At 43.8% G+C, this 16,411-nt stretch overlaps 1 protein-coding gene across 1 annotated transcript in view; it reads right to left on the reverse strand.

Annotated features, from left to right (window-relative positions):
* myo7aa (myosin VIIAa) overlaps window positions 1-16,411 on the reverse strand; it is a 184,608-nt gene that overhangs the window by 65,517 nt on the left and 102,680 nt on the right. Inside the window, exons 11-18 of the mRNA XM_070543727.1 lie at window positions 14,267-14,386; window positions 14,037-14,179; window positions 12,071-12,281; window positions 11,342-11,477; window positions 11,100-11,206; window positions 10,351-10,488; window positions 10,061-10,219; window positions 5,628-5,720 (exon numbers count right to left, since the gene is read on the reverse strand). Coding sequence (XP_070399828.1) covers window positions 5,628-5,720; window positions 10,061-10,219; window positions 10,351-10,488; window positions 11,100-11,206; window positions 11,342-11,477; window positions 12,071-12,281; window positions 14,037-14,179; window positions 14,267-14,386 — 1,107 coding nt within the window. The remainder of the gene's footprint in view (window positions 1-5,627; window positions 5,721-10,060; window positions 10,220-10,350; window positions 10,489-11,099; window positions 11,207-11,341; window positions 11,478-12,070; window positions 12,282-14,036; window positions 14,180-14,266; window positions 14,387-16,411) is intronic.

Genomic DNA, 16,411 nt, shown 5'->3' on the forward strand with positions numbered 1-16,411 from the left:
ACAGCAGCAGCTGCAGCTGCTAATACAGTAGCAGGTGCAGCTGCTAATACAGTAGCAGGTGCAGCCGCTAATACAGTAGCGGGTGCACCTGCTAATACAGTAGCAGGTGCAGCTGCTAATACAGTAGCAGGTGCAGATGCTAATACAGTAGCAGGTGCAGCTGCTAATACAGTAGCAGGTGCAGCTGCTAGTACAGCAGCGGGTGCAGCTGCTAATACAGTAGCAGGTGCAGCTGCTAATACAGTAGCAGGTGCAGATGCTAATACAGTAGCGGGTGCACCTGCTAATACAGTAGCAGGTGCAGCTGCTAATACAGTAGCAGGTGCAGCTGCTAATACAGTAGCAGGTGCAGCTGCATATTTATATGTTGTAATGGAATTCATGCATTAGTTTTTGTTTGCTTTAAACCCAGAGCAGACGTCACACGTCAGACGACATCAACACTGCATACTTTAGTATTTGTTCATTTATCGTGAGTAATAACGATATCGCAATATTAAGCACTGTTATCGAATATCGCAGGTTTTCCTAATATCGTGCAGCCCTACTTTACAACAAGGCAGATAAAATAAACTAAGAACAAGATTTAAAAAACATTGAAACTTTAAAACAGTAAAAGTTAAACCAGGTGGCGAAACTTCTGAAATGTGGGGAGAGAATCAGTGGTGTGGAGGTCAAGAGGAGGTAGTTCCAGAGCGACTGACTCCTTTCCTCCTTGTGATGGTGGTGGGGCACTATAACATTTTAATAAAGCACCTAAAGCCAGGGTAGAAAATGTTAACACATCAAAGTATTCTCTAGATTCACTGATCTGTTTGTCCTCCATCCACATAACACATCTTTCAAAGGAAGTCTGCTTACTTCCCTCCTTTCAAGAGGTCAAGTTTCTCCTTCCTGCTGTGCTTCCTGTCAGCTGAGCAGTGAGGCTGTTCTTGTTTTTGTTAAATTTACACAATCAACTCCAAAAACAGCTCCATCACCACAAATATCTGCTCTTGGAGGGTGGGAAACCACATATTTATGTGTGCAAGCACATCAGAGCGAAATTAAATATGAGAAACGCACAGAGAGCAGGAAACAAAACTCAGAGTTCTTCCTGCCAGCAGACATCTTACTGGAAAAATCGACAGCACAGCTTCAACAAACTGGTTCTTTCCCAGTCTGCTGGGAAAAAGCTGGACGTTACGATGACCAGTTGCTTTACTGTTAAGATAAATATGGGATAATTCTTGGGCCTAAATGATCAGTTTCATTCCAACCCTTTTTAGAAGACACATGCCAGCAAAACAGCACAATGCTGCCATCAAGGTGTGTCAATGAAAGCGCCGTGGCGACATGGCACTGCAGGGAATTTTGTTGCATTCTTTAGTCATTTGATTACGACAACAAAGAAAAAATCAAAAGCTTTCAGATCACTTAATTAAATTATTCAAAATTAACTCTCAACTGTATTAGTAAACTAAATTACCAATACAAAACATTTATTAACACATTTCTTTTTATTGTAATGTTTAATTCTAAAAAGTTTTTCCTTTGTTAATTTCTCTTAATACTCAACAATGTCCAGAAGATAGGATCAGATTCTGCAGACCACAAAATTATAAACATATATTTACAAGAAGGGTGTCATGACCAGAAGCCATGGTTTACATGTGTCAAGCCTCAAAATAGCTCAAAGGGGTTTCAAATCCAGTGGGTGACCTTTCTGATGCAACGTCCAAAAGGGTCAACTTTCTCCTTTATTGACCAACACAACCTTTCATCTACAGCATAAATCCACTTTCTGTTTGACCTTCTAAATCCAGAAGGTTCTGCTCAGCGTGTGTTTACATTCCATGAAGACAAAACATTCAGACAAACATTCTCTCCCAATGTTCCTGCACTCTCTGTCAACATTCCCAGACTTCCCTCTCCTCAGCCACTTGGGCCAGCTCCTCCGGGGGAATCCCAAGGTGTTCCCTGGCCAGGTGAGAGACATAGTCCCTCCACCGTGTCCTGGGTCTTCTTTAGGCCTCCTCCCGGTTGGACGTGCCCGGAAAACCTCACCAGGGAGGTGTCCAGGAGCCATCCTGACCAGATGCCCGAGCCACCTACACTGGCTCCTCTCGATGCGGAGGAGCAGCAAATCTACTCCGAGCCCCTCCCGGATGACAGAGCTTCTCACCCTATATCTAAGGGAGAGCCCAGCCACCCTGCGGAGAAAACTTATCTCGGCCGCTTGTACCTGTGATCTGGTTCTTTCGGTCACTACCCAAAGCTCATGACCATAGGTGAGGGTAGGAACGTAGATCCACCGGTAAATTAGAGCTTCACCTTCTGACTCAGCTCTCTCTTCACCACGACAGACCGGTACAACGCCCGCATCACTGCAGATGCAGCACCAATCCACCTATCGATCTCACCCTCCAGTTTTCCCTCACTCATGAACAAGACACCGAGATACTTAAACTCCTCCACTTGGGGCAGGACCTCATCCCTGACCCGGAGAAGGCATTCTACCCTTTTCTGAATCAAGACCATGGTCTCAGATTTAGAGGAGCCGATTCTCATCCCAGCTGCTTCACACTCGGCTGCGAACCGCTCCAGCGAAAGCTGAAGATCATGTTCTGATGAAACCAACAGGACCACATCATCTGCAAAAAGCAGAGACCCGATCCTCAGGCCACCAAAACGGATTCCCCCCAGACCTTAGCTGCGCCTAGAAATCCTGTCCATAAAGGTTATGAACAGAATCGGTTAATGGTGGGTTAATGGTGACCTAATTAATCTTTTTAAACAAAGGGATAGGGCTTGGACAAAATATGAACAAACACAATTACCTGACGATCAGGCAGAATACAAACGTTTATGAAACAGATGCACAACACAAACAAGAAATGCCAAAGCCATTTATTATAGAGACAGTCTCACAAATGACCCAAAGCAATTTTGGAGGAACGTTAACACCTTAGCTGGCAAGACTACTAATGCTTCGAATAATATGATGGTTACCAATGAAATAACTAATGACCCAGCTACGATCTCCAATGCCTTTAGCTTAATTTTCTCCCAAACTCCACCTGTTGACTCTTTTGGACCCCAAGATAACTCGCATTTGTACAGCTGTTCTAGCTAATTTAACTTTAGACATGTCACCTCAATCGAAGTTCAACAGGCCATTGATAGACTTTCCTCTAGCAATGGTCCGGGCCCTGATGGCATTGAGAGCAGGTTTATCAAACTTGCATCTCATGTTATCAAACCACCTTTAGCTGCCCTTTTTGATATGTCATTTGATACCTGTGAAGTGCCTTTTGCTTGGAAATGCACTAAAGTCATTCCTTTACATAAAGGAGGTGACGTACAAATGTTGAATAATTACAGGCAATTATCAATAATCAACTGTGTGGTGAAAGTGTTTGAGAAATTAATCTTTACACAATCATATGACCATCTCTCAGATAATAACTGTCACGGTCTGAGGCCCTGTCCACACGCAGCCGGGGATCTACGTTTTGGCCTGTCATCCACACGAAAACAGTTTTTTCACATGAAAACGGATCTTTCTAAAAACTCCGGCCAAAGTGAAGATCTGCGTTTTCTCCGTTTTGGGTGTCTGCGTGTGGACGGACAAAACCGGAGTTTTAAGGGCCGCAACGTCACTTTCCACGACAAAAAAATGCTGACATCACGTGTGCGACCTGTGTTCACACTAGCCGACAGCATGATGCCCTCAGAGCTGCGCTCGCTTTATCAATTGTCCAAGCGCTTTTTGCTTGTTTGTGTTTGCAAGCGGAATTACTGCTCCTTGCGGAAGACCACAGACGAAGGACGAGGTTAAGAACGGGGGAAGTACTGCCGCCTACAGGTCTGGCATGTCCTTAACAACGTATTCATCCGGGTACGTGTGGACAGAGTCTTATTTAAAAACGTGGTGGTGTGGATGCAAGTTTTTGGAGGGGCGGATATTGGTTTTTAAATAAACCCGGCTACGTGTGGACTAGGCCTGAGGTGTATTCCTGCTGTCACTCCCTGTCTCTTGGGTTTTCCCTCTGCAGGTGGGCGTGTCTGGAGGTTGACCAAGCTGCAGCAGATCTGCCAGGTGTATTTAAGCAGCTGGGAGACTTCTGCACTTCGCTGGATGATTACTCTACCTGGGTACCTTCTAAGCCACCTCTTAGTATTATATTCGAGCTCTTTGGACCTTTTGAGATTTTAGATGTGTTTTGGATTTTGGATTTTTGCATTTACCCTTCCTGCTCTTGATAAAACCTCCACCTTCATCTCTGACTGACTGAACTCTGGAACTCCTATCATCTGGATCTCCAACCTGCTTGTCTCTCAGCCGCTCCCTGGCCAGAACCACCTCCAGCTGCCCACCTAAGCTTCCTGGACCTCCACAAGCTCAGCTCCCTCCACATCTCACCTTTTGGATCTCAGTCCCAGGAAAACCCTCTCAGCTCAGACCAAACCACTCCTCCCTCGAGTTAGTTCCCTCCTCTCCAGACCGTAAGTCCTCCGCACAATTCCGATTCCTTATTCCCTCCTCGAGTTGGATCTAACTCCCATCTGTTCACAGATTTTCCGCACCGACTCCCTGGTGAAAGAACTCAGCTTTGTTTTATGCTGCTTCCTTGGTTTCCATTTTAATAAATTCTTATTTAAACACTTTATCCCCGTCTCTAGGCTGATTCTGTATGTCGTGGGCTAGATTTCTACACCACAACATGACTAACTTACTAACTCAATGCCAATCTGGCTTCAGAAAACCTTTTTCTACAACCACTGCTCTTTTGAAATTCATTGTACTGATGCCAATCTTTTAGATCTTCCCAAATCTAGTTCATCTTAGGTGTGTTCTTGCTGTGTCGCATCTCTAATTCCATGCTGTAGTTAAAACACAGCAGTTTCGTTTACCTGTTTTCCCGCTACATTTCGTTTGCGGCTGCAAACTTCCTCAGGCTGACGCTGATGGTGACGTCACTGAAGTGAACAGGTAAACAAAACCGCTCTGTGTTTACAAAGAACTACAGCATGGAATTCGATCTAGTTGATCACTATCTTTTACTGGATAAACTGCAAGCTTTTGGCCTTTCAAGATCATCTCTCCTCTGGTTCAATTCTTATCTTCATCACCATCGACAGTTGGACTTGTGAATGAACATCCTAGGGCAGCCCACTCAAGTTGATTGGTCCCAGTCACGTGACCCGATGCTGTGCTTGAACCATTCAGCAAACACTCAGATTAGTACCTACACGGAGTAGATAGCTGCTTCTCTAATTCCTGCCACTTTTTACATTAATAATTTTATCATGAGTGTTTTATTAGTTCTTACATTTGCTTATCTCTTAATGTTTTTCTATCTTACCTTCTGCACCAAAATACCGCAGCAATTTCCTAATGTTGTGACTTGGCACACATATGGCAACAAAAACTTCTGATTCTGATTGATCACTTAACAAAAATGTAGCTAATCCTCACCGCTATGCGAGACAAAATGAGAAAAAATATCTAGAAAACCACATCGTATGATTTTTAAAGGATTTATTTACAAGCCACTTTAAATGTAGTGTAATGTTTTATTGATTATATTATTAAAATGTTTTGACTGAATAAATTCAATTCAACACCTAAAAGCACAAAATACCTTGAGGAAGATCTTTGTTTTTCCCATCTGCCAGTCATCATCTCTACCGAGCACAGCCTCAGCGATCCTCTGACAGGTTCCTCTCAGGTCCTCCTGATAATTCAAAATTTAAGATAATTTTATTGTCATTGCAAAGATGTACAACAGAATTGACTTTGCACTTAACTAAAACAGCTCACACAAGGAGGTAGTAAAATATAAGTTAAATAAAGCTAAAACAGATCTCTCTCTCTCTCTCTCTCTCTCACACACACACACACACACACACACACACGCACAAACACACGCACACGCACACACACACAGTAGTGTGTCCAGAGCTTTTAAAATGGGGTGGCCCAGGTGAGGCACAACTTGCATGGGTGGCACCAATGGTTTTGCTTTTTTTGTTTTACCCCCAAGCCTTTTCTGGACAATGTAAAGCCGATTTAAAGGTAAATTAGTGTGGTGGCTCCTGGGGTGGCCAATAAGATTCCAAGGGTGGCATGTGCTACCCCAGGCCACTCCCTGCACACACAGAAAGGTCAAGATGCAAAAAATATATTAAAAAAGTATAAATGCAAACGTGGTACACGTAAAACTGAAAACTACAAACTGAAACATAAAGATAATATAAATGTAAACAGTCACATGTTGAGGTATCAGGGCGAGCTAGCTTAACATAAAGGTGCTGTAGTGCACTAACTGTCCAGCTGAATCACTGTTGACCTCCTAGCAGCAACATTCAGTTCAGTGATGGCTCTTGTACCAAAGCTGTTCTACAGTCTCGTGGCGTGTTTTTATTGCCCTGTATTGTTTACCAGATGGAAGATGACATGGTTAGCAGGGTGAGTCAGGTCCTTTAGGATGCTTGTGATTTTCGGTTATCTAATCCCTGCAATAAAAAGTTCCAATCTTCTGGTTTAAGTAACTCACAGATCCGTAAGGTGGATTTCATATTTTCCTATGGAATCCCACGCCTTATGGCTTATTAAATAACACGTAATCTAATTCATTACAGATGGCGAGCCCTAGCCAGATATTTGTACAGTTTAAACGTTTCTTGTTCAGTCGGAGACATATTTTAGACATTGTTAGACATTTTTAGATAATAAAACACTAAAACTGATGTTCTGGTGAAAAAAAAGGGTACTATCTCGTGCTGCACCACTTGAGGGCAGCATCTCCATTTAAAACAAGGAGGCGCTGACTCATCTCTGTTCGTCTAAGTCTGACGTCATACGCAGCCATTTTGATTCCATCTAAAGCTACTGGGAGTTTCATAAGCAAAGAACGGATTTTTCCGGCTGTCATCTGCACGTAAATATATGTTTAAATATGTTTTTCACTGCGTGAAACTTGTGTAACGGAGATTGAGATCTCCACCGAGAGTTCGCTCCCAGGCCGCCGATCTGATCGGTAGTCACCCCGTTGAGTCGCTTAAAATAGCCTAGCTTACCTAAGCTTCTTACATGGAATCGCCACAGACGATACATATTGTCCAGTCTAAATTAGGCCGAATAATAATACGGATGCTCACGAACGTTCGATTATTCGCGCCAGCCAGTTCTATTGCAGAATTGGACTATTTTGCCTGAATCAGCTGACAGGTCCACTAGCTTAGCGCTTAGCTGCTAAGCTTAGCTTTTGGTTTCGGCAAAAATGGACTTACAAACTGTAGCCGGAAAATCGATCGACACAGCGCCCCTGTGTCTTCTAAATCCGCTACCCACAAAGGGATACAAATTCGAGTCGTTCGAGTTGATTTAGCGGCGTTTTAACACTTCGGTGTGAGAAAGGGAGTTGGTAGCATCTTTGCTAACCGCCAGGTGATGGATGGCGCATGCACATCAAACCGCCATCTTGAGAGTGGTCAGACCACAGCTTCGACCAGCCATCTTTAGTAAGGTCGGCAGTGATATTTCTTGTCATTACTTAACGGTTCTGCCTGAATGTTCATTCAAAACACAAAATTTCTCCTGTAACAAGTTCATTTATAATCAACCTGGAAAGAACTGTTACTTGTTCAGCTTCCATTAATTTTATAACAAATTAAAGGACCTGTAGCATTAAAAATAGGCTCAGAGGAAATTAAACAATTAACATCTCATACTACAGATGAGAAACGATTCCCAAATGCAGCTTGCTGAGATGAGAAGCATGAAATCGCAGCTTTTCAATCTGCAACAGGATGTCACAAGAATCCAAGATTTTGTAAATGATTTTCAGGTGGGAGGGGCAGCAACCCCGTGTTCTGCGGACCTGCTGCCAGATAAAATGAGGACGCTGCTATCTGATGTTTTAATTGGCTCTGACTTACAGGAAACCCTCAATTCGCTCCATCCACATTGATGATAAGTGACACCCCCACGGACAGCAGCCCCTGGTGCCGAGCCTGACGAAATACTACTGGGACCTCTCCTGCCACAGGGAAAGGGTGGTAAGCCCACAGTAAAGGTCATTGTGCAACAGGTGCTTTCCTGCAGCGCACTGACACGGGTTCAGATTTTACATTCATGAGCAAGTCTCTTTATGACCGCGTCTGCTTGGATGTAGGGGGGGGGGGGCTCCAGAACTGATTCCATGTGCATTAACTGTCCGTGTTCTCTCTGATTCTCCAGTGATCTTGTCTTCTAAGACTGCTCCGGTTCACGATAGGGCCCATGAGCTTGACACATCCCGCCTACGTCTGTGAGAGAAGGACCATGCCCTTGCTCACAGGTATCGACCTTTTGAAGCGCTTGGACGTTTTCATCGACATCGCGATATTACCGTAACGGTGTGTTGTATCAACACACCATGCCAGCATACGCAACGCCAGACTTGTGAATGCAGACTACTCCTTCACTGCGATAGCAGTAGCTCAGGAGGTAGAGAGAGCAGTTCAATAATCAGAGGGTTGCAGGTTCCATCCCGGCTCCGACCAGAGAATGCTGTTGTTGTGTCCTTGGGCAAGGCACCTAACCCACCTCGCCTGCTGGTGGTGGTCGGATGGACCGGTGGTGCCTGGGTTAGGCAGACTCGCCTCTTTCAGTGCACCCCAGTGCAGCTGTAGCTACATTGTAGCTGATCCCCCCAGCGTGTGAATGTGTGAATGACTGATCGTGTTGTGAAGCGCCTTGGGGGTTGTAGAAGCCTAAGAAGGTGCTATACAAATACAGGCCATTTACCATTTGTACAACAGGAGATGTCATGATCAGGTGGGGAGTAACTGCGCAGCTCCAACCGGCAACTATTAAAATAAAACTAAACACAGGTAACAAGTTTTGTTTTTGTAAAGCGAAGCAGCTGAGATGATAAACTGGAGGCTGCAGCGCTCCAGAAGCTTCTCTCCATTAGATCTGGAGCTCAGATTACCAGAGACCTTAAAGCCTGCTGCACACAAGAGCAAACGGCCTTGAATGACCGTTTGCTCAGCAGACACCTCGATGTGTGCGCCTGATTTCACTGAGATTTCTGCCTCACGAGACGCTGAGGTGAATATCTGACCAGTTCGATATTTTCTGCCTCACGGGGGATAAAACTCACCGTGAGCGCATTATGTGAGCTGCTGGCTGAGCTGAAATATTCTATTGGCCAATCAAAGCGTGTTCTGTGCTCAGATAATTCCAAGACGTATTCAGATGCCGCCCCCGCCCTGTCTGCATGTCAGAAAAATAAATAAAACGGTACCTTGGATCGATTGGAAACTCAGTGAAAATCAGATGCATTCAACAAGGTATCTGCTGAGCAGATGGTCATTCATTGCTCTCGTGTGCGGCAGGCTTTAGGAGTGGCTTGGTAAAAAACTTGACGAGCACGGCTTGGATTGCAATTATAAGCAAGTTATATCCAAAATAAACAGAAGTCCGTGGCAGCGTGGAGACCGCCCCCATGCCCCCTTTATACCGCCATCACGTCAGCATTTGTAAAAAGGACATGATCGCATTACCGCCACCGTCTGACCACTTCTAAACAACCTAGGGCTCTCTGATGCCGCCACAGCGTTGCTCTAAAAACAGCTGGAAAGAGAGAGGGAGGGGGGGGGGGGGAGCTCCACAGCAGAACCTTCTGCTCCTCTGTGCTCCTGAAACAGGAAGGCAAGAGCTTCTTCCCAACAGAGACCGACTTACAAGTCATTCATTGACATTAGAGACAACTGCAGGTGTGTTGACACGAACAGTGAACTTGGTCTTTAATGAGATGCATGTAGATTCTTTATGTTTCAACTGCTTTTAATATTCCTCTTCTAAATATGACTTAACATGAGAATAAAAGCAGTTAAACTTTGTAAAAATGACCCAAACCTGAGAAAATTGATCAAAAATATGTCGAAACAATCAGTCAAACCCTGGCAACTCAGATGATAAATAACAAAAATGCCCCTGAGCTCTTGATTGTTTATGGAATAATAAACATAAAACCACTGACCAGGTACAAGTGTAATAAAGCAACTTTTCACACACGTTCTTTACCTGTTTGTATGCTGGTTTGACTCCAGGCATCAGCACCCGGTAGCGGTCAACAAACTCCACAAACGTATAGCGGATGGGATATCCAGCACGCCGAATCCGAATCGTCTCCATCATACCAGAATACCTGAGCTGACGCACACACAGCTCCCTGTCAAAGAGCTGCGAAGAAAACAACAAATATCTGATCAAATATTCAACAAGCATATTAAATGTTAAACCTTTGTTAAAACACCAGTTAAAGTCCTGCCCTGAAAGTAAATGTCTTCCATATGAATGCTGCCACTACTCACCATGGGCTTCTTGTACTCATTGGGTTTGATGCAGCGAACAAAGAACGGCTGACAGACACCCAGAGTTCTCATCAGCAGCTCCAGAGATCTCTTAAACTGGCTGCTCAGAGTGGGGGAGCGTTTCCTGGTTTCAGCCCCCTAAACACACAAAAACAACCACGGTCACATGCACACTAAACCAGAGAGCAACGACAGGATCAGGGTCAGCAACAATGAAAACCTTCTGCTCTTCCTGAACTGTGACCCCAACATAAAAAAATCTGGCTGCTTCTGCAGCTTCTTCACCTAGAAATCCAGAAACCGTAGCAGACTGGAGATGAAGTTCAGGTTTTACCTTCAGAAGTGTAGCAGCAGCAGGACCATAACCACACAGACACTGGCAGAAGCAGCACACAAGCAGGTCGTACACATAAACCACACGTAGAAAAGGAAAGACAGAGAAGACAGCGACATTACTCAGATAAAAGACGCCTACATGGAATATCATTCATTCACTGATTTCTTTGTTAACTGATGATTAAAATAGCACTAAAATATGTTTACAGATATTTAATAGTTGATCTATTACCTGTCAATCACTTCCATGTAACATTTACAAAACAGGAAATTCAAAAACATGTGCAGCGAGAGACGAACGAACACTGAAGCAAAAAGACAAGCAGGAAACATTTCCTCCTAAAGACTAGCCTCAAGCACAGCGTCACTCAGATACATGCAGGCTCGTGTCACTGTAGTAATGCATCTGTTACCATAGCAACGTCCGCCTGGAAGATTTGTTTGATGAACTTGTTTTTAGAAGAATGGACCAGCTGAATGATGTCACCATATAAAGTGTCCCTGTTTTTCTCAAGGAAGCCTGCAGAGAGCACCAAAAAGCTCATTTAGACTCTGCAGCTAAAACATACTAAGATTTACTAACACACACACACACACACACACACACACACGCACACGCACGCACGCACACACACACACGCACACTTATCCTGACCTCTTGTTTCATAAAAAACAACTCCAGCAAAGTGCTGAATCCCAAACTGAGTCTCGTAGTTGTTCTTGGGTGGGATGTAGTTCGGGTTGAGTTTGTGCTGGAAGTTGAGTTTGTTCAGCATGGTGGTGTCGGTTCCCTGCGACACATGGAAGCCGATTAGAATTAACAAATGTCAGCGGATAAAAACTTGATTTAGGACATCAGCATTCACGCTGGAACCTAACTTAGATAGAATTTGGAAACGAGCACATTTATGTCCATATTTGGGCTTGCACTTCCTGAGGAACATTTCATGTTTCGCTGGCTGATTCCTGTTACTGAGTGTCTACATTTTGGTGCAGATGTAAAACCACTTTTTGGTATGTTTTCCTCTTGAAACAGCTGATTGAGTTTTCCTTGTTGGGAAGTAAAGTAAGGAAGGGCATCAGGGTGAGAGGGTTAATCCACTCAAAGTCTCGGCAAGATGGAGATAAACAGTTTTTTATTATTTTTTTAATGCAATTTTTTTTCTGTTTTCTTTAATAAAATCTTTGAGAAGAAACTGTTTGAAATTTTTTTAGACTTCTCCATTCCTTTCATCTCTTACATGTTCAGTAGATGATTTTGCACGAGGGCTCCACTTTTTCCCATGAGGGACAATAAAGACTGAAGTGAAGTGAACTGGCTGCCAGCTCGGTTGCTAACTATCTTCTGACTTGAAGGAACAAACAGAGGAAGTTTGACTGAGACCTTTGGGAACTTGCTCTCCTCATCAATGAGTGAGATGATGTTCATGGGCTTGATGGCGATCATGTCCAGAGCGTCCTGGTTATCGGTGAACTCGATGTGCTGCCAGTTGATGTTTTCCAGGTTGTACTCCTCCTGCTCCAGCTTGAAGACGTGGCGGACGAAGAACTGCTGCAGGTTCTCGTTGGCAAAGTTAATGCACAGCTGCTCAAAGCTGAGGGCAGGAGGAGAAGAGATTAGGGTTGGGCATCGTTTGGGTCTGAACGATTCTGATTCCAATTCCTCGTTTCGATTCCGATTCTTTGAAGACATGACATGCTTTACATGAGCCAGCTAACCACAGGTCCTACTTGATGAAGTAATCTTAACTTCAACATGAATTTTAACTCTATGAACAACAACATCACCTTCATGTAGACAAAAACATGTTATGGAGACAAAAAGAAAAAGACTTGCAGCACAGCCAGTGTGTTTGTTTCTGACCACAACCAAAGTGTGGAAGCAGCCTCTGGGATGAGAGGCTAAACGTCTCCAACATATCCAGAAACGTCCAGCTGTCTTCAGCTAAAACTCTCAGGATGATCATGTCCAGGATGGCTGAGTCTACACCTCCATGCTGCAGCAGCTTCAGTCACAACAGGAAGTGAAGCTTAAACGTAGCTGCTGTCAGTAACAAGCTAACAGGTTTAAACATTAAAACTCAACAGAAATAGTTTAGAAAGGAAATTAAAATGTTCACAGCTTTGTATCATTTATTATTATTATAATTATTATTATTATTATTTATTGTGGCAGAAGCTGGTGTGGTCCACCACAGAGAAGCTGCTCTAGCATGATGACTTTAATTATTCTACAGGTTATTGTTCAGCCTTCTGATGCTCACACACACACACACACACACACACACACACACACACACACACACACACACACACACACACGAGTGTTGGTGAGCGGCTGCGTCTGACTGCTGACGCTCCGTGTGTGTTGTTATTTCTGCAGTGAGACAAACTCACCTCACACCGTCCAGAGTTTGTTCTTTAAGCTTCTATTAAATCCACCGTGTTGACGTATTTAACACGTTTCCTCTACGCTGCAGGAGTTAGTTTACGTTACGGAGTAAAAGTTTGGCAGACGCGTTTGTTTATATCTGGGTGGGGGAGGGGGCTCGTGCTGCACACAGACAGCTGGTGTGATCAGCTCTGAAAAGGCTTGATCACAATTTGCAGATCACGTTTATTTTTCACGGAGATCGGCCGCGGATTCCTCTTCCGTCAACATTCTAGGAATCGAAATAAAAACTTTGAACGATTCCGGGAAAAACTAACAGTTGTTCCCGGTTCCAGTCGATGCTCGATGACCAACCCTAGAAGAGATGACATCATTTCCCACTTGTGCTGTTCTTGTATCGTCACCGACATGTTTACATGAAATTGTTCTGGTTCTGTCAGACTAAGGTGCACTCCACCAGTTTCCTGTGAGTGAAACATAACCAGCCTGGGATGTGACAAACGTGCAGGCAGTGTTGGGCAAGTTGTTTTTAAAAATTCATTAGTTACAGTTACTGATTACTACTTCAAGAAAAGTAACAGAGTTAGCAACTGAATTACTATATTATAAAAGTAACTACCAGGAAAAAGTATTATAGCTTTACTTTTAGATAAAAAAAGAGGAAAGTTTGCATTCCCTCTTAATAGAAATGACTACAATTCTGAATGCTGCTGGATTACACAGTAGTAAATGATAAATAACCCGCACTTGTATAGCGCCTCTCAGAGTAAGGACTCCAAGGCGCTTTACACTACAGCGTAGTAACGTACCTGTGCTGCATTAGTAATGGAAACGACATCATAACGATGGAGAGAGTTATTAATTTGACCACAAGTTACTGAAAACACTAAATCCATAAGCAACACTGTCATTTTAAACACCAATATTCCCATCACTGGCTGCAGAGTCTGTTTGTTACCTGTTAACAGCAAAGTTTTCAAACCCAAAGATGTCCAGCAGCCCAATGGAGCGTCTGAGAGATTTGGGATGTAAAGACGAAGGTTTGAAAATGGCTGCATTGATCTTCTCTACAATCCACACAAACAAACGCCCATAGATGCCCTGAGTACACAAATATTGTTTATTACATAAACACAACAAGTTCACAAGCACGGTTAACTATGAATTGAAATGCTTTTTGTCTTTTACCTTAACAAAAGCGTCTCGTACATCCAGAGCCTGCTCCATGCTGAGGGGGGTGGACACTGTTTCTCCTCTGGTGATGAGCGTCCGGCTGGTTAGACAGTTCATCAGATCTTTACCATCTACCTGAACACACAAAATAAAGAAATACATGTCATCAACATCATCCAGTATGTGGTTTTGGAAAGAGGCATCTAGTAGATGAGGTTACATTTGGGTCTTTTAGGGATGAAACCGATCATATAAGAAGAAACTGTGTTCAGGGTAACTGCAGGTTTAAGGGAGCCAAATTTAAGACTTTTTAAGACCTTTTTTGAGGCCGTTTTGACAAAATTTAAGCAATTTTTTTAAATTAAATTTCTGCTATAATTTACAGCTATTGTTAACCACTTTGCGAACGTAGGCTTAGCCATCCATTTACCATTAAACTTGCACTTCCCCATGGCGCAAGCTCCCACTAGCTTAACCAGCTAATGTGCTCATCTAAAAACAGCCCCCTTTCACAACCACAACTTTTTGCCAATATCATACACAAAAAATGCTCATCACTAACTAGAAATTCACAAAAATTTCATAGAAATAAAATAATCTAGTTTATTGGGTCTTTGGTAATTTAAGACCTTTGGAAACTGTACATAAGGATTATTTGTCATTTCTAATGATTTTCAAGGCCTTAAATTTGGAAAAGTAAATTTAAGACTTTTTAAGACTTTTCAAGGACCCGCGGATGCCCTGTGTGTTTGTGTTTCTGTACTTACTCCCTACTGAGGACCATCATGAGCTTTTAACAGTGAGGACATTTTTGTGGTCCTCTTTACTAGAGATGAGCGAGTACACCACTATCTGTATCTGTATCTGTTCTGTTAACTCTGCAGTCAGAGACGCTAGGGTTCCCTATTTCTCCACCCTGGTGTCCCAGAGCAAAGGGAACCCCAAGGTGCTGTTTAACACCATCAGCAGCATCGTCTCTCCTGCCTCTCCTACAGCCTCCATCCACTCTGTTGCAGACTGTGAGAACTTTCTGTCTTTCTTTGTGGACAAAGTCAATAAGGTTAGATCTAGCATCTCTCCTTCAGCCTTATCGCCGCCTCTCCCGACTCCAACCAGGCCCATCATCCTAGATAGCTTTGCTCCTGTTTCTTTGCCTGAGTTAACCAAACTAGTTAACTCTATGAAGACCTCTGCATGCCCCCTCCACATCTTACCCTCATCTTTGTTTAAAAGTGCTTTTCAGTCCATCGGTCCCAGCGTGCTCTCTATAATTAATGCTTCTCTGGTTTCTGGTCAGGTTCCTGCTTACTTTAAGAACACTGTAATCCACCCGCTTCTTAAAAAACAGAGTCTCGACCCCTCTCTCCATAGCAGCTTCAGACCCATCTCTAAACTTCCGTTCATCTCCAAGATCTTGGAAAAGGTTGTGGCTAAACAACTCACAGCTGCTCTTGATGAACATAACATCTATGATAGCTTCCAGTCAGGTTTTCGTAGAGCTCATTCTACTGAAACAGCTCTTCTTAGGGTCTCTAATGACCTTCTGACTCACAGTGATGCAGGGGACTGTTCTGGTCCTGCTGGACCTGACTGCAGCCTTTGACACTGTTGACCATCACCTGCTACTGGAGAGGCTGAGAGACTGGGTAGGCCTATCAGGATCTGCTCTGGAGTGGTTCTCCTCTTATCTCTCTGAGCGCTCCTTTTCTGTGGCCGTCTCCAAGTTTAGGTCCTCCACCACCTCTCTTACCCATGGTGTCCCACAAGGTTCTGTGCTGGGGCCTCTGCTCTTCCTCCTCTATCTGCTTCCTCTTCAGCACATCCTGAGCTCCTTCAAAGGAATCTCCTACCATCTTTATGAAGATGACATCCAACTGTACATCTCCTTTAAGCCCCATGAGATGTCTAAGCTGCAGCTGTTACACACCTGCTTAGACTCTATCAAAACCTGGATGGTGGGAGCTTTCTTCAGCTGAATGAAGATAAGACTGAGATCCTCATCTGTGCCCCAGACAAGCTGGTTCCCAAAGTCAGAGACTCTCTTGGTCAGCTTGCTTCCCACACCAAACCTTCAGTCAGGAATCTTGGTATGACCTTTGACCCAGCTCTCACCCTGGATTAGATAGATGATCTTTATTGACAGACTCTTAGGTCCAGATA

The sequence above is a fragment of the Nothobranchius furzeri genome, chromosome 13 (genome assembly GCF_043380555.1).
Source record: "Nothobranchius furzeri strain GRZ-AD chromosome 13, NfurGRZ-RIMD1, whole genome shotgun sequence".
NCBI classification, from domain to species: domain Eukaryota; kingdom Metazoa; phylum Chordata; class Actinopteri; order Cyprinodontiformes; family Nothobranchiidae; genus Nothobranchius; species Nothobranchius furzeri.